At 37.4% G+C, this 18814-nt stretch overlaps 1 protein-coding gene across 1 annotated transcript; it reads left to right on the top strand.

Moving 5' to 3' along the window:
• Positions 1-5711: 5711 nt before the first annotated feature.
• On the top strand, positions 5712-18417 carry LOC125679703 (replication protein A 14 kDa subunit). The gene is made up of 4 exons (XM_056155763.1): positions 5712-5897; positions 9143-9217; positions 10238-10349; positions 18212-18417. The coding sequence occupies exons 1-4, from the start codon at positions 5796-5798 to the stop codon at positions 18289-18291; spliced, it is 369 nt and encodes a 122-aa protein (XP_056011738.1). The 5' UTR covers positions 5712-5795; the 3' UTR covers positions 18292-18417.
• Positions 18418-18814: the final 397 nt, after the last annotated feature.

Below are 18814 nucleotides of genomic sequence, written 5' to 3'. Positions count from 1 at the left end.
TTTTGTGATTATCTCCCCTTTGAAAGGGACATGGCCCTTCATTTGAACAAACTTGAAAGCCCTTCACCCAAGGATGCTTTTGGCCAAGTTAGGTTGAAATTGGCCCAGTGGTTCTGGAAAAGAAGTCGAAAATGTGAAAAGTTTACGGACAGACGGACGCCGGACAAAATGTGATCAGAATAGCGGTTCAGGTGAGCTAAAAACAATATTTATCAAATTCAGAACTTTAAATCACCGGCTCCTCATCGAGACTGGAAGGTGGTGAAAGCTGAAGGCACTCCAAAACATGAGAAAATTTGCCATATCTGTAACAAGGGTCAAATAGATGATGAATATCGTTATGTTCTCGAGTATCAGTTTGTTTGGAGAATGGCGGAAAAAAATATCTCTATAAAAATATTGCTATGAACAAAACATTTACACACATCTTAATTATTGTCAAATGCTGCCTTCAATGTACTTATCAAATTTTGTAGTTTTATATCTTAAATATATGACCAAGTCTGTCCTCCATAATTAATTTCATTCACCTAAAAATCACTCTGCTCTTCTCACGTGTATCGCGTATATTGTCTTTATTTATATGTATTGTCTATAGTACCTCGTGTATCATAAAAAGGTTAAACTGAACACGAACTTACATTTGTATTCCAGTCCGGAACATTAAACCAGTGGTTAGTTAACCACGCTTTCAAACGTACTTTGAAATTTCATATTTTTAAGTTAAATCTAACCACTAACCCAGAAGATAATCAATCTAATCAGTGGTTAGCCTGACCAGTGTCATTTTCAACCTAGGTTTTGAATAACCCAGTCCTGTTGGGGCACTGAAAACTCTGTTCAATCGTTCACATGATGCTCGTCCCGTTCTGTGATCCAGGCTTACCCCTGAAGTCAACACCCGTTTTCCAAAGTTTTCATTTTTTCTATGACATTCAACATTTTTCATCAGCGGCTATGTCAGGTACGCCTGTGGGGGAGGATGAAGGGTTTTGCACCTATGCGCCTAGGCTAAGTAAAAATAAAGAGATTTACCTATTTGTATTTCAATTATAAGAACACTGAAAGAAGAACTGGAATACGAGATGAAAAGATACAACTGGAACATTCTAGGACTATGCGAATCAAGACTACTAAAGGCTGGAGAGAAAGGCGCGCAGGAAAGCCACCGACTGTTCTGGAGCGGCCTAGAAGCAAGGTGTTGGGTTCGTTGTACACAAGGACTCTGAACTGTGCGATAAATTGTTGCCCAATCTCAAGCAGACTTATAACCATCCGTCTGAAGGTAAGACCTTTTAACATCAATATCATCCAAGTGTATGCTCCAACAAGATACACCGATGATGATACAGAAGACTTTTTTTCCAAGAACTGGACAAAAAACATCATTGTGGCACATGGGGACTGGAACGCCAAGATTAAAGGAGATGAATAAAGGTGATTGATTGATTGTATCTTGTTTAAAGTTCCTCTCGAGAATTTTTCACTCATATGGAGACGTCACCAATACCGGTGAAGTGCTTCAAATTTAGGTCTATGCTCGACGCTTACGGCCATTGAGCAGTGAAGATTCTTTAATATGCCACATCTACTGTGACACGAGACATCTATTTTTAAGGTAATCTCGGAGGACACGTGGCATTTACACCTGATGCCAAGCGTTTGGCGATGGAACTTTCACTACCTGCTTTAACGAGTTAGGTGATTTGAACCCCGACCTTCCGCATCCGGGTCGAACGTTCTACCTCTAGACCACCGCGGCGGTAGATGAATACGTGGACGGGAAAGGAACATGTGGGCGGTATTGCAACAAGAAATCAAATGATAGAGGCAGGCGGCTCCTGGAATTTGCCAGCTACAACGACCTGATGGTGGCAAACACATATGCTCCCCACAAAACATCCAAGAAAACCACATAGCATAGCTCAGATGGAAAGACTCACAACCAATCGACTACATCATGGTGAGGAAGCAATTCAGATCAAGCGTAAACATTTCCAAAACTTGGAAGCTTCCCGAGAGCCGACATTGGAAGCAACCATGAGCTGGTCATAATGACCTTCAAGCTACATCTGAAAAATATGACAAAACAAGGCCACACAGCGATCACAGCTAATCTAGAAAAGCTGAAGGACACTTAGATTGCGGAGCAAAGATAGGGGAAACTTGCAGTGCTGTCCATCTCCGAAATGGGCATGGATATGGTGACCAACACCTTCAATACAGGAGTGACTGACACAGCCAACGAGATCCTTGGTAATTACCACCCAGTCAAGAAGCCTTGGGTCACAACTGACATTCTTGATCTGTGCGACAAATGGAAAGAACTCTTCAACAAAAAACAAAAAAGATGTAGATGGATCAGCACAGTACAGAGCAGTTAACCAAGATATCAAGAAAGGTAATGAAAAGACAAAAGGAAACTGGACCAAAGAGCAGTGTCAGAAGAAGAATGACAGCTAAAAGGTGCATCACCTGGTGCAAGACCTGACCGGTACAAAGCAAGAGAGAACCACAAACATACAAGATAGAGGTGGAACATGCTTAGCAGGTAGACATAATACTGCCCGGAGCTGTACAACTTCAAAGCCACAAGGGACCCGGAAGTGCTAAATGCCCCTCCTGCGACTAACAACGCTAACCACTTCATCCTCCGCGAAGAAGTGAAAGCAGCAATGAACTCGCTGAGAAAGGAGAAGTCAGCAGGAGTGGATAATATTCCAGCAGAACTAGAACAGATAGGAGGAGAAACCATGGTCGATGCCCTGCTAATCATCTGCAACAAGATCTGGCAGACAGGGGAATGGCCTACACCATGGACTCATTCTCTGGTCATCACCCTCTCCAAGAAAGGCCATTTACTGCTATGTCAGAAGTACCGCACCATCAACCTCATTAGCCACCCAAGCAAAGTCATGTTAGAGATCGTGTTAAATCGTCTGAAGCCAGAAGCAGAAAAGATCGTCGCTGAGGAACAAGCAGGCTTACGCCCAGGATGCAGCACTACAGAACATATCTTCAACCTTGATTTCAAGAAGGCAATATTCGACAGTGTGTGGCATGCAGCACTCTGGGCCACCATGAGGCTGTACAACATCAAAGGACAACCTCATCAACGTGATTCAGAATTTATATGACAAGGCCATGAGTGCAGTTTGCTTCAACGGAATCACAGGAGACTGGTTTAGAACTACAGTCGGAGTAAGACAAGGCTGCCTGCATTCATCTACCCTCTTCAACATATTCCTGGAAAGAGCTTGAAGATGACAAAGGAACAGTCAGCATTAGAGACAGGACAATCACATACCTACGTTTTCCCGAGGATATAGACGGTCTGGTAGACACGGAACCAGAGTAAGCTAACTTGATGGAGCGCCTTGAGAAGACCTCTGCAGTCTACGGCATGCAGATCAGCGCAGAGAGGACCAAACTGATGGCCAACAGCAGTAACATCAGGGTCAGTGAAGATAAGCTGGAAACCGTTCAATTAGCTTCAAATACTTGGGAGTCATAGTCACCGATGAAAGATTCATGCCCGAAATACGCTAAAGGATTGTTTAGACCACAGCAACGCTCAATAAACTCAAGACCATCTGGGACGACAAGAGCATAGCCATCAACTCAAAGATGACTTCCGCTCCTTAGTCATGTCCATATTTCTGTATTCTTATGAGACCTAGACATTAATCGCAGACATAGAGAGAAAGATACTGGCCATAGAGACGAGAAGTTTCAGACGACCCCTCGGCATGTCATACAAAGACCTCATCACCAACGAGGAAGTGCGAGGCAGGATTCGAAATGTCATCGCACCCTACGAAGAACTCTTGTTCACTGTAAAACGACAGAAGTTAAAGTGGTATGGGTATGTCAGAGAAGATTCTCAGGGAATGCAAGACCGTCTTTCAGTGCACTGTACAGGGAGAAGGAGAAGCAGACAGAGAAAAAGATGGAAAGATAATATCCTGGAGCTGGCGGGTCTGGAACTCGGCGACACCGTGAGAAGGGCAAAGGAACGAGAGGAATGATGAATGCTGATTGACAGATCATGTGGTGCTCCAATGGTCCCTAGGACTATGGGATAGATATATAGATTTCAGTTGTAAAATATACTAAAGGTTAGTCCACAGTTTCAATTAGACCCCTAAAATTGCATAGCGTAGAACCCACTTCTCGGAGGGGGAGAGGTGCTTCTGGATCCGTTCATATACGTGTAACTGCCTGGATATGCCTTTGAATGGTTTATTGATACGGGTATAGATATTCCTATTACACAAAGACGTATGTCAAATTCATCATTGTGGAAATATTGTTGATGAAAGCATTTGAAAGCAATATTAGCTATCATTTTGGTCGTGTAAAAACATGATTTACTGTTTCAATGACAAAAAATAATGAGGTATATAAACTTTTGTTATTGATATTTGTGTTAGAAAATCTATTCAGAGGCTCTGAATGAAGCAAAACTGCACATTGTCTTCCCGTACAAAAAATTATTTCTATATACTTAATAGAACCGAAATCTTTATTTGGATGCTGAAAATCTTGAACTCAGTAGTTTTAATTCTGTCAGTGATTATGGTTAAAGTTACATGTACATACAAAACTATCATAACAGCACATTTTACAGGAAAGTAATTCTAAATTTTCAGATTTAGAACAAATATTGCTGTAAGACTGACTTTAAATCTGTGAGAAACAAGAATATTGTGCATCGCTTGGGGTCGAATTTACTATTTAGTAAATTCGACCCCAAGCGATGCAATTGTCTGTGTTTCTTACTATATGTAAGCAGGGCCGTAAATTAACCTTCAATTTGGAGGAGGCAGGAAATTAGGCGGGGGTCTGGGGGCCGCCCAGGCCCCCAGACGCTGAGCACATTTTGTGCACACTGAACACGTTTCGTGCAAAATCCTTGATTCTAGGACCTTCTAAGATGTTACTTGACTAACTCATTCTAAAAGAAAGATTTGGAATGCTTTTTAAGGGAGGTATCATGTTCTTAGTTATTGGAAACAACATAAATTCTAATGAACTTTAAATTTTATTTTTTTTTTGGCTCAAAAGTTGGAGGAGGCAGCTGCCTCCTCCGCCTCCATGTAATTTACGGCCCTGTATGTAAGTTATATCTTCTTTACTTATCCATCTGTATGATTCACATGTAGGCACTCAACGTTTTTAAAGATCTGTTATGAAAAAATGTATTCCTATAGACAAAATAGTTTGTTATAGGAAGGCAATTTTTATCATGGATATTCAAAACGTCGACCGAGTGCCTGTGGTAATATTAGCAGATCTGTCTTGTAGCACTGTGATTCTCTCTGCTTATTATAGATTATTCAAATATATTTTGATTACTTGATTTGTATTATATAAATAAACTGAATGAAATGAAAGTTTGCTGTAAATAAACTTAGAGGTTCACGGACTATAAAACTGCAATGTATTAATATATACATGTATCGGAGTTGCATGTAATATTGTTGTGTGTTTGCATTACACTCAAACTTACAGTTAACTAGATTAGTGTCAATAAAGAATTTAGTTAAATCAAATTATCCTTAGAGTCAGAAGGTATGATTATGAAATACAGATCTATATAAAAGATATTTCATCTTCGCTAGCCAAGGGTGACGCTCCACGGTTAAGAGAAACACCGTGGAACGTCACACTAGCGAAGATGGATAAGTTTTAAAAGTCGGGTTTGGATCACTACCATACGAAGCGTTTGTGTAACCAAGATTATCACCTTATTTTCCCGCAATTTCGATTCTTTGTAAACAGTAAAAGTCTCTATGCCTCAAGACATGTCTGAATTTTCTAAACCACGGGTGAATGGGAAGTTATTACCCAGTTTTCAGGGTCGAAATGTTTGTTTACTTGGAAATGCCAAAGATGTAAGTACCATATATATATAAGATCTCAGTCAAGTTGCTAGTTATCACAATACGGAAAGATGACATGGACTTCTAACCTATTAAAATCGGAGACATTGAAACCACAGGCTAGGAACCAGTAATTTTTGTGTGTAATAATAAATAGTAGGGGTCTATTCCATACCACCTCTGATAAAAAAAACAACATGAGGAATATACTCGCGTAAAATATATCTGATTTATTTATGCGAGTTATCGTTCTTACGTTAGAAAAAAAAGTTCCCCAAACCGAGCTTTATAAAATAAATTCACTTTAAAACTTATTTTTATAATTTTTTTTCCATATTAGGCCTAAATATTTGATAAATGTTTAATCAGAAAATCATATTAGTTTTGATGTATATAGCCCATTTTGGGGGAAAATCTTCCGTGGGTCAATTACACGGTTTACATCGTGTTTTTAGCTCACCTGAACCGAAGGTTCAAGTGAGCTATTCTGATCACATTTTGTCCGGCGTCCGTCTGTCTGTCCGTCCGTCTGTCTGTAAACTTTTCACATTTTCGACTTCTTCTCCAGAACCACTGGGCCAATTTCAACCTAACTTGGCCAAAAGCATCCTTGGGTGAAGGGCTTTCAAGTTTGTTCAAATGAAGGGCCATGTCCCTTTCAAAGGGGAGATAATCACAAAAATGCAAAAATAGGGTGGGGTCATTTAAAAATCTTCTTCTCAAGAACCACTGGGCCAGAAGAGCTGAAATTTACCTGAAAGCTTCCTGACATATTGCAGATTCAAGTTTGTTCAAGTCATGGCCCCCGGTGGTAGGATGGGGCCACAAGGGGGGATCAAAGTTTTACATACAAATATATAGGGAAAAACTTTAAAAATCTTCTTCTCAAGAACCACTAAGCCAGAAAAGCTGAGATTTACATGAAAGCTTCCTGACATAATGCAGATTCAAGTTTGTTCAAATCATGGGCCCCGGGGGTTGGATGGGGCCACAATAGGGGATCAAAGTTTTACATACAAATATATAGGAAAAATCTTTAAAAATCTTCTTCTCAAGAACCACCGAGCCAGAAAAGCTGATTTTTACATGAAAACTTTCTGACATAGTGCAGATTCAAGTTTGTTCAAATCATGGCCCCCGGGGATAAGATGGGGCCCCAAGGGGGGATCAAAGTTTTACACACAAATATATAGGGAAAAACTTTAAAAATCTTCTTCTCAAGAACCACTAAGTCAGAAAAGCTGATTTTTACATGAAAACTTTCTGACATAGTGCAGATTCAAGTTTGTTCAAATCATGGCCCCCGGGGATAGGATGGGGCCCCAAGGGGGGGATCAAAGTTTTGCACACAAATATATAGGGGAAAACTTTAAAAATTTTCTTCTCAAGAACCACTAAGCCAGAAAAGCTGAGATTTACATGAAAGCTTCCTGACATAATGCAGATTCAAGTTTGTTCAAATCATGGCCCCCGGGGGTTGGATGGGGCCACAATAGGGGATCAAAGTTTTACATACAAATATGTAGGAAAATTCTTTAAAAATCTTCTTCTCAAGAACCACTGAGCCAGAAAAGCTGATTTTTACATGAAAACTTTCTGACATAGTGCAGATTCAAGTTTGTTCAAATCATGGCCCCCGGGGATAGGATGGGGCCACAGGGGGGATCAAAGTTTTGCAAACAAATATATAGGGAAAAACTTTAAAAATCTTCTTCTCAAGAACCACTAAGCCAGAAAAGCTGAGATTTACATGAAAGCTTCCTGACATAATGCAGATTTAAGTTTGTTCAAATCATGGCCCCCAGGGGTTGGATGGGGCCACAATAGGGGATCAAAGTTTTACATACAAATATATAGGAAAAATGTTTAAAAATCTTCTTCTCAAGAACCACTGAGCCAGAAAAGCTGATTTTTACATGAAAACTTTCTGACATAGTGCAGATTCAAGTTTGTTCAAATCATGGCCCCCGGGGATAAGATGGGGCCCCAAGGGGGGATCAAAGTTTTACACACAAATATATAGGGAAAAACTTTAAAAATCTTCTTCTCAAGAACCACTAAGCCAGAAAAGCTGAGATTTACATGAAAGCTTCCTTACATAATGCAGATTCAAGTTTGTTCAAATCATGGGCCCCGGGGGTTGGATGGGGCCACAATAGGGGATCAAAGTTTTACATACAAATATATAGGAAAAATCTTTAAAAATCTTCTTCTCAAGAACCACTGAGCCAGAAAAGCTGATTTTTACATGAAAACTTTCTGACATAGTGCAGATTCAAGTTTGTTCAAATCATGGCCCCCGGGGGTAGGATGGGGCCACAAGGGGGGATCAAAGTTTTACATACAAATATATAGGGAAAAACTTTAAAAATCTTCTTCTCAAGAACCACTAAGCCAGAAAAGCTGAGATTTACATGAAAGCTTCCTGACATAATGCAGATTCAAGTTTGTTCAAATCATGGGCTCCGGGGGTTGGATGGGGCCACAATAGGGGATCAAAGTTTTACATACAAATATATAGGAAAAATCTTCTTCTCAAGAACCACTGAGCCAGAAAAGCTGATTTTTACATGAAAACTTTTTGACATAGTGCAGATTCAAGTTTGTTCAAATCATGGCCCCCAGGGGTAGGATGAGGCCACAAGGGGGATCAAAGTTTTACATACAAATATATAGTTAAAATCTTTTTCTCAATAACCACTGAGTCAGAAAAGCTGATATTTACAAGAAAACTTTCTGACATAGTGAAGATTCAAGTTTGTTCAAATCATGGCCCCCGGGGGGTAGGATGGGGCCACAAGTGGGGGGGGGGGGGGTCAAAGTTTTACATACAAATATAGGAAAAAGCTTTAAAAATCTTCTTCTCAAGAACCATTGGGCCAAAGAAGTTGACATTTACATGAAAGCTTTCTGACATAGTGTAGATTCAAGTTTGCAAAGGGTAGTTTGGGCCATAATAGGGACTAAGGTTTTACATGCAAATATATATGGAAAGTCTTCAGATATGGGCCAAAGTGACTCAGGTGAGCGATGTGGCCCATGGGCCTCTTGTTTAAAGAATATCTCGCTGTAGGGGAAGTGTTCCCAACCTGTTAAATAGACCCCCAACTATTATTATTACACACAAAATTACTCTGACAGAACACGTGTATACATTTTTGGTATCAGACTAAGTATAATGAACAATGTTAATCAAATTAATAAAGAATTTTACGAAGCAATATATTTACAATCGTTAGTGTTTTGATCTTATTTAGGTAGACAGCAATGGAACGGCTTTCATCTTGTCCACGAGTGACGGTCAGGACGTGCGAATTATCATGCAGGAACCAGTGAGTACAACACCCCTAAACAAGGCCCTAGCAGTTCTAATAATTCAACTGTACATTGCAATTTAAAACACAGCATGGCGGACAGATGCTCTGTCAGACATCAGAACTCTTGTCTTGATGAAGTTGTCAAAGTTTTAACAACTTTTATAGACGTGATACACTTCCTGAAATTGTATTAAAATCTTTTAAAACGCTGTGGTAGTATTTGTTCTAGAATTTCAGAATTCAATATGTGGCAATCTTTATATATTCTGCATGTTTTCCGACTGATAACAAAATATTTACAACATTTATTAAAAGTTATTAGGACTGAATGGGTGTTTGTAAAACAGTAATGCACACATTTCCAATTCCTTTCTGTACAGATAAATTTGCCACAAATATAAATGGAGATGTGATTGGCTGTGTTACTGGCTACATTTATGCAGGACAGATTTTTAATCAGATTCAGGTTTTCAAAGACTGTTTTAAGTAAAAATGAACCAACTTCCTAATGAATGTGTTCTTTCAAATTTGATGAAATGCAATGAAGAATAGATTAGCCACTAATGCTTGTACATGAGATATATGACAGCAGTTTCTATATTCTTTTACTTGATAGTTCTCTACCAGTGGAACTGAAGGGAACTTCTCGTGAAATGTCATTTCGATTCTAAATCATCAACTAACTGTTGCCTAATTGACACTTGTACTTGCATTTCCTACCATATAAATTCAAATCATTAAACCCTCTTCAGAAAATGTAGAATTTTATTTTTACCATTGAAGTACTGTAATGAAATCTGCTACAGGATCCTAATGGAATGAAATAGGTAGTAAATAGATACTGTGGGATAAGTACTAGCTTTCATGAATTGAATTGGTAGAAAAAATTAATATACATGTCTAAGCAGATTGTCTAAAGTAACTCAATAGTCAATATTAAAGATATTTGAAAATGTATAAATGATTACAGAACATTATTACAAAATATGAGTACCGTGCCTTGATTTTCAGAGCAGTTTTGTTTATCTGTTTTAGCTTGGAGAGTACGTGTCAGGGTTAACCGAAGTTCATGGGAGTGTAGATGCACAGAACAATATTCATTGTCAAAACTATGTTGCATTTCCTAAGGAAATCAGCGATACATTTGGTAAGAATATATATATATCTATAATCTATGCTTTATGAAATATTTCAAATGCAGTCTGACGCTATCTTATATAATCCTCATAAATTTATGGTAGAGCTGAAACAATACGTCCCCTCTTTATGATACAATAGTCCAGCGTTTTTTCCCCCCTTATATAACTGGTACCGATAAACGATACCATTCCCAATGCCAAAAACTTTTCCCAATTTTGAGACTAAAAATTCCCAATTCACTTAACGAAAAATAGACCACTGACATCTTAATTTACTTAGTCTGAAACGTTGTACGAGTTAACTAAAATGTTCACTTCCGGTATTAAATCGAAAGTACATATCATGACAGTGCGCATGTTTTGTACAGCTACAACAATTCTAAAACGAGCCTACGACGATTCCTTTATGTCTCACAACAGCAAATATTACCATAAAAAGTTTGTAAAGAGATGAATACGTCTTGTTTTGTTCTCTCTTTTTCTTTTCTTTTAGTTGAAATCATTTGCCGATACATTGGTAAAAAAATTCCCAATTTGTTCGATTTTGACGCCATTTTTCCCAATTGAACGGGTACTGGTACCAGTGGGTAGAAAAAAACGCTGAATACATATTGCAATACAGATATGCCATGATTCACTATTTTCACTACGATACATTTTATAGAAGAAATCAATAAGAACTATGAAGAAAAATTTAATTCAGAAGATTCACAGTCACAATTTCAAAAGTAAATGTTTCCAAACTGCTGAACAGTAAAATGCCTGTTGGCTTTCTGTTGTTTAAATGGATTAATTTCATTGTTTTTTGTCAGACTCGAGGCTAACAACCATCTGACCATTATTGGACGCCATTTTGTCCCTTGTGCATGTAAAAATAATAAGTACATGTCAAGCCCAATGTATTTTACCAAACTCGATTTAAAAAAACCCATATTGAACCCAAGATCGAGGCAATTAACTGAATAATGTCAGAATCGAACGTTTATATTGAACAGTATCGATATTTTGGTGATTCATTTCAACCCTAGTTTACAGCAAATGACCATTCCATTACAATTCTCAATGACCATGTGATGAGAATTCTATCGTTATCGAAAGCTATGTTTCTGACTTGCCTAGATTGTTGAGTGGTCTAGCATGCTGGTCACATGCTGCTAGGAGCACGGGCTAAGCCCGTTTGGGTCCGAACTCTATGATACCATATATATTGAAAGGGGTCTAACTCTGACCCAGATAAAAGAATTAGTGTTTACCCACTGCTTCAAATGCCTAAAAAAATCAGAAACTAGGTACGGTATGCATAATTTGTCAGTCTTCCTGCATACTGTCAGTTGGTTTAATTCCACGTTAAAATTTCACAATTTGTTACAAGGGTACCAATCACGATGGTTTTGTTTTCAGGCTATAGGATTATCTACTTTTTAAATTTCGCGCGCTCAGTCTCGGTGATATGTCCACTGTGTCACTGAAATGACCCTCGGGCTGCGGCTAGTAGTATTAATTGCTGAGTAAAATTCACTAGAAACTTACGTTTTGTGTGGTCATTTAATGAGTTCATTTTCAAGGTAGCCTTTGGAAAGTTAACATGTCTATTTTAAAGTGGGTGAAAAATGGGAAACTTGCTAAAGAAAACCCCCAAATTCTATGTATCAACACGTACAAATTGCAATGCCATGAAAACACATTTAAATCATCTATTTTGAACAATATAATAAATGAAATAAGATTATTTATCTTCTCAATTATCCTTAGGTGCTAAGTAAAGGTGTCGAGGACAAGCATCAAATAACTGGTATTAGCGGCAGCAAAGTCTGGTGTATTGCTCCCTACCCAACTTTTGTATCAGGGCCTTCAGTCTATGCGAAAGTTTTTTGGACCACACAGGACATTCGGTCCTGTGTAATCAATGAACACACCGGACCGAACCAAATTTTGTCAGACCGAAAAACCTAATGTAAAAAAGTGAAACATGTGAAAATGCAAAACAAAGGGAATCTTGTTTATTATACTAGTAATACTATACCAGGGATCCCTCCCATATAATACTTTAGACAGTCCATGCGGTTTTAATCACATTCATTTACGTATTTGGATTCGTGTGCTATTTTTTTTACTTATAACAAACATTTAAATGACTCCGCATCAAAATAGTAAAGCTCAAAACCGGACACTGAGACATCGGACATTCCGGTCCGGTGTAAAAAATGATGCATCGGACCTGAGGCACTGCACATCGGTCAGGTCCGACGGTCCGATGTCTTTCGCATAGACTGGGCCTTACCGATAAATGTCACCCCTCATACAACTTTCCTTAAGACTGGGATATATTTCTATCACAGTGAAAACCATTGGAGCAATGTAGAAACAATGCATAGATACATTGAGAAGATCATCGTCCCCTATGTTGAGCGCATGCGAGACGAGTTGGATTTGCCCTTTAGGCAAAAAAGCATTGTGTATCTTTTGATGTTTATAAACTCACCAAGACAAAGCCTTACTTACTATGCTGGAGGAAAAGGGAATTAAAGTGGTGTTCGTCCCCGCTGCATGTATGGACAACCTGCACCTCTTGATATTCAGATTAACGAATGATTTAAAACACGTTTAAATCTGAATTCCAGACATACCATGCAAATGAAATTAAAACTTCTCAAGCAAAAGGTGTCGACATTGAGGATGTTGAAATCGACTTGCGGTTGTCGAAAATAAAACCGATCCACGCTACCGTATATTCTGGCCAATAAGTCAGATTTTTTGGGAGTCAATTCTTGGTTCAAAACTCTATGTCCGACTTATAGGTGTGTCCTAAGAAGATTGGTTTTTTTCTGGGCGGCGTAATGTAGTGTTTTTTAAACAACTCTGATGATTATCATGAACTACCGCACAAATGATTATTGTTCACAAATATCTAGACACATCGTATTGTTTATGTATTTTTAGCTCTTCTGAGCCGAAGGCTCGAAGAGCTAATGCTATGGCCATTTGTGCGGTGTGCGTAAACTTTTTAGAAAAAGGGCTATAACTCAAGAACCCCTTGGCCAATTCTTTTCAAATTTGTTACAGGGTATCATTGGCCCAAGGGCTTTCATACATACTAAATAGAGGGATGTGACCCTTTAACAAGGGCAGATAATCAGGAAAATACAAACAAAAGTAGTGGTTGCTAAAAAATCTTCTTCTCAAGAACCACTGGACAGATTATCACCAAACTTACACATAAGGATGAAGATATGTTGTAGATTAAAAATTGTGCAAGGCATTACCCTGGGGCAAAGGGTGTGGTCTCAAGGTCACTTCAAAGTTGACCTAAATTTATATTTCCTTAAATCTTTGATATTTTAGTCATTATAAGGACTAGGATCATCAAATTTTGACAGTTGATGCATCTTAGGACCTTGTGTCAAGTTGTCTCAAAAGTAGGTCACAGTGACCTACTTTTTGAATTTTGCATGTATTTATTTTAAAATTAATTTTGATGCATATCTTGGACACTTTGAAGCCTATGATCATCAAAACTTGTCAGTGGGTGGATCATGGGACCTTGAAATGCGTCAACTGAAAAATAGGTCACCATGACCTACTTTCTGAATTTTATGGCTTATCATTTATAGATATATTTTAAGTTGTTATTTCAAATACCGAGAGGTTTAGAATCCTCAAATCTTGTAAGTTGATGCATCTTGAGGCCTTGAAACATATTTATAAAAAAGTAGGTCGCAGTGACCTACTTTTTGAATTTTACAGATATTCAAATTTCACATTTTCAATTTTAGATGCATATTTTGGGCACTGTAAAACCTAGGATCATCAAACTTTGTCAGTTGATTCGTCTTCAGTCTTTGGTTTGTGTCGACCAAAAAGTAGGTCACCGTGACCTACTTTTGGTATTTGACAGCTAAATTACTATATTTCAGACACTATTTGACCTACAATCATCAAACTTTGTCAGTTGATGCATATTGAGTCTTTGGAGTGTATCGACCAAAAAGTAGGTCACTGTGACCTACTTTTGGCATTTGACAGTTATATTTATATATTTCAGTCACTAATTGACCTACAATCATCAAACTTTGACAGTTGATGCATCTTGAGTCTACGGAGTGTGTTGACGAAAAAGTAGGTCACCTTGACCTACTTTTGGTATTTGACAGCTAAATTACTATATTTCAGACACTATTTGACCTACAATCATCAAACTTTGTCAGTTGATGCATATTGAGTCTTTGGAGTGTATCGACCAAAAAGTAGGTCACTGTGACCTACTTTTGGCATTTGACAGTTATATTTATATATTTCAGTCACTAATTGACCTACAATCATCAAACTTTGACAGTTGATGCATCTTGAGTCTACGGAGTGTGTTGACGAAAAAGTAGGTCACCTTGACCTACTTTTGGAATTGGACGGCTATATTTATATATTTCAGATACTATTTGACCTACAGTCATCAAACTTTGTCAGTTGATGGGTCTTGCATGTTTGGAGTTTGCTGACCAAAAAGTAGGTCACCATGACCTACGATTGGAATTTGACAGCTATATTTCAATATTCAGATACTAATTGGCTTAAAATCATCAAACTTTGTCAGTTGATATTTCTTGGGTTCTCAAAATAAGTAAACCAAAAAGTAGGTCACATTGACCTACTTTTTTTGAATTCTTAGGATTTAACTAAAGATTTAGAATACTAAGAGGCTAAGAATAGTAATGGTGGGGTTGTACAATTTATCAGAAGAGCGATTCTAGGCCCTTGGGCCTCTTGTAAAATTATGTATAAATTTCAAGTATTGACATAATTTTTTCTAGTTAAGTGTATATTATTTATTTTAAAAATTATTTACATACCCGGTAACTAATTCTTTCCTTCTGATTCAATTTAACTAATCTATCGTTAATTGGTAAAATTGAATTGTGAACCCGATTTAATATTGAAATATTCAAGCCATTTACCGTATATACTCACCTATAAGTCGGTTGTATTTTTAAGGTCTTTTTGTAGGAATTTGCCATTGACCCGATTGCAAGTCGGTATAAATTTTTGTCAGAATCGGTTGACAATTACTCTAGTGTTTTTACCTATGTTTCAAAAAATATTTTGAGAAATTAATAATTATAATGTGCTTAATATCCAAACCTTATCTGTTTGGGGTTTAAACGCAACCCTTGATCTATTATTGGCAATGATCCCTTGTTTACCTAAGCAATTATGGTGTCCTAATTACCAGTACCTGACACTGTGGTTACTTAGTGGCACGCGCCTCGCGAAAACTGTTATTGTGGGATTTCGGTATAATTCATTGTATCAACAATTGAGTTTTTAAGAGTCAAGAATGATGATCTAAATTATCTGTTAACAATATTAAATCTTTTATGAAATATATTTCAGCCGGTAGTGAAATTAAAACCATTGTGATTATTTCCCAATCTACAGTACATTAATGTTTTAAAATTAACTACGTTCATGCCAAATTTCAAGCCACAGGTTCTTAAAATAACAGAGATATACGTCTATGCCTATGACAGCAGCGAAATTCAGGCTAGTGAGGAAGATTTCGGATCTATCAATTAAAATGTCACATCAAACATATGCAACTTGCTTCCTCATACTTTAATAATGCTCTTCGTGTAGATGATACAAGACTCATTTTTTCCTTCACAGTATCAACTGTTGACAAGATCTGACATTTTAATGAAAGCACTAAATATCTGATATACTTAAAATCTCAAATACCTTAAAATTGATCAAAACATTATTCTTATGATATTGCACTTACAGGAGGAAATTGAATATTATTTTTTTTGGCTTTCTTAATATATTCTGTTTATTTTATTTCATTTAGATTATTTTACCCACTTTCCCCTGTTTTAAAGTTTTAGGTATTTGGTGTTTTTAGTGCGTTTCTCAAAATGGCAGTTAAAGTCGGGAGTTGAAGCGAACTGGATACGGTGAATATAGAGAACTTTATTAAAGTATGAGGAAGAAGTAGCATACATTTGATGATAAATTTTGATTGATAGGTCAGAACTCGTCCTCACTAGTCTTGAATTTCGCTGCTGTCATAGTCGAGAAACCATCTGGTGACCTGGATTAGTAAATGTCCCAGTAAAAATAAGCAGGTGAAATCGAGAGAACGATGATATATATCTGTTATTTTAAGACCCTGTGGCTTGAAATTTGGCATGGAAGTAGTTAAAACATTATTCAATGCAGGGAGACTGACAAATTACACATGCCACACCTAGTTTCTGATCTTTTTAGGTATTTGAAGCGAGTGGGTAGTTTTTTTTTTATCTGGGTCAGAGTTAGACCCCTTTCTATATTTATGGTATCACAGAGTTCGGACCCAAACGGGCTTTGCTCCTGTGGGTAGGAGATTTGGTTCCGCATATGGCAAGTTCAACCCCGGGCAGAGCGGAGGTGGGTCCCCATATAATAGTGAATTTCTCAGCTGTAAAAAATCAAAGGGTCTTGTAAAAGTACACATCAAATACACAATAATATGTATTAGTAATTAATTTGAAATGGTTTAGAGTTGAAAGTTTGCATAATAGCTCTTTTTAGAAAATACAAAAATTCAGAAAATTATATATTTTAATAGGATATAAAAAGTTAAAAGCCTAACCTCATCTATTTATATATGCTGGAGCTATGTATTTTGCATCGAAAAATCTTTATCAATGATGTAACCCATATTTTATATGTGCAAGTAAATTATTTCGGTGAGTGTATTACTTATTTATGGTGGGCAGTGTATACCTGGCATCAAATGTGCAGATAAATCATGTTCTGTGTCTTTCTAAATGGAGTTAAAAATAACACACATATATGACACATATAATTTTTTAGCTCACCTGAGCTGAAAGCTCAAGTGAGCTTTTCTGATTGCTTTTTGTCCGTCGTCTGTCTGTTAAACTTTTCACATTTTTGACTTCTTCTCCAGAACCACTGGGCCAATTTCAACCAAACATGGCCAAAAGCATCCTTGGGTGAAGGGCTTTCAAGTTTGTTCAAATGAAGGGCCATGTCCCTTTCAAAGGGGAGATAATCACAAAAATGCAAAAATAGGGTGGGGTCATTTAAAAATCTTCTCAAGAACCACTAAGCCAGAAAAGCTGAGATTTACATGAAAGCTTCCTGACATAATGCAGATTCAAGTTTGTTCAAATCATGGGCCTCGGGGGTTGGATGGGGCCACAATAGGGGATCAAAGTGTTACATACAAATATATAGGAAAAATCTTTAAAAATCTTCTTCTCAAGAACCACTAAGCCAGAAAAGCTGAGATTTACATGAAAGCTTCCTTACATAGTGCAGATTCAAGATTGTTCAAATCATGGGCCCCGGGGGTTGGATGGGGCCACAATAGGGGATCAAAGTTTTACATACAAATATATAGGAAAAATGTTTAAAAATCTTCTTCTCAAGAACCACTGAGCCAGAAAAGCTGATTTTTACATGAAAACTTTCTGACAAAGTGCAGATTCAAGTTTGTTCAAATCATGGCCCCCAGGGGTAGGATGGGGCCACAAGTGGGGGGGGGGGGGGGGGGGTTCAAAGTTTTACATACAATTATAGGAAAAAGCTTTAAAAATCTTCTTCTCAAGAACCATTGGGCCAAAGAAGTTGACATTTTCATGAAAGCTTTCTGACATAGTGTAGATTCAAGTTTGCAAAGGGTAGTTTGGGCCATAATAGGGACTAAGGTTTTACATGCAAATATATATGGAAAGTCTTCAGATATGGGCCAAGGTGACTCAGGTGAGCGATGTGGCCCATGAAAATAAAAAGAACAATCTGCATCCTGCCAAACTTTCAGTAGGAGATTTTTACTATTTTATTAACATGTTTTTTTTTCTTTCTTGTTCTTCAGATCTGGAATTATACAATAATGCAGTTGAATTAACATCACGGTTCAGTGAATTTTACAAAGTTGGTGTTATAGATCAGTAATATAGACAAGGACAGAGGAAGCAGATGTATGTCTATGATGACATTATTATATTGAAGTATCATTGCATTTTCATTGGTACTGGATTCTATTGTTATTTTCAATAGATTTGTTTGAATGTTTTAAAAGTATATTGAGAACAAGTTTGAAGAGAAAAGGTGAAATGAAGGTGTCAATCCTTGCATGTATATAATACATGTAGGTTAAGACATATCTGGTCATTTGAACTCCAACGCTGAACAGAAATTATGGAAGGTGTGCAGGAACTACATGAAATTGACAAAATTATGAATGTAATTGATCTCCTGATACTGAATTCAGTTCGTAGTCTGTGTTTCTTTTTTAGTGATATACAGTGTCAGTAGGTATGGGCAATTACTACATTACACTAATAACCACAGAAATATGCCATTGTACCAATTAAACATTGATGAACTTTATGGTCAGTTTTCTTTCAAAAGTTCCAGATGAAAAGAAATTCATCCATGTACATATATTATGTTTTTAATTACTGGTAAAATGTAC

Source organism: Ostrea edulis, chromosome 2 (genome assembly GCF_947568905.1).
Source record: "Ostrea edulis chromosome 2, xbOstEdul1.1, whole genome shotgun sequence".
Lineage (NCBI taxonomy): Eukaryota > Metazoa > Mollusca > Bivalvia > Ostreida > Ostreidae > Ostrea > Ostrea edulis.
This window is presented reverse-complemented; position numbering and strand designations above follow the sequence as displayed.

Bases quoted from the DNA above. Each gene is read 5' to 3' on its own strand.
- LOC125679703 (XM_056155763.1), top strand. From the start codon at position 5,796: ATGCCTCAAGACATGTCTGAATTTTCTAAACCACGGGTGAATGGGAAG. The intron at 5,898-9,142 runs GTAAGTACCATA...GATCTTATTTAG, and splicing joins TACTTGGAAATGCCAAAGAT to GTAGACAGCAATGGAACGGC. The intron at 10,350-18,211 runs GTAAGAATATAT...CTTGTTCTTCAG, and splicing joins GGAAATCAGCGATACATTTG to ATCTGGAATTATACAATAAT.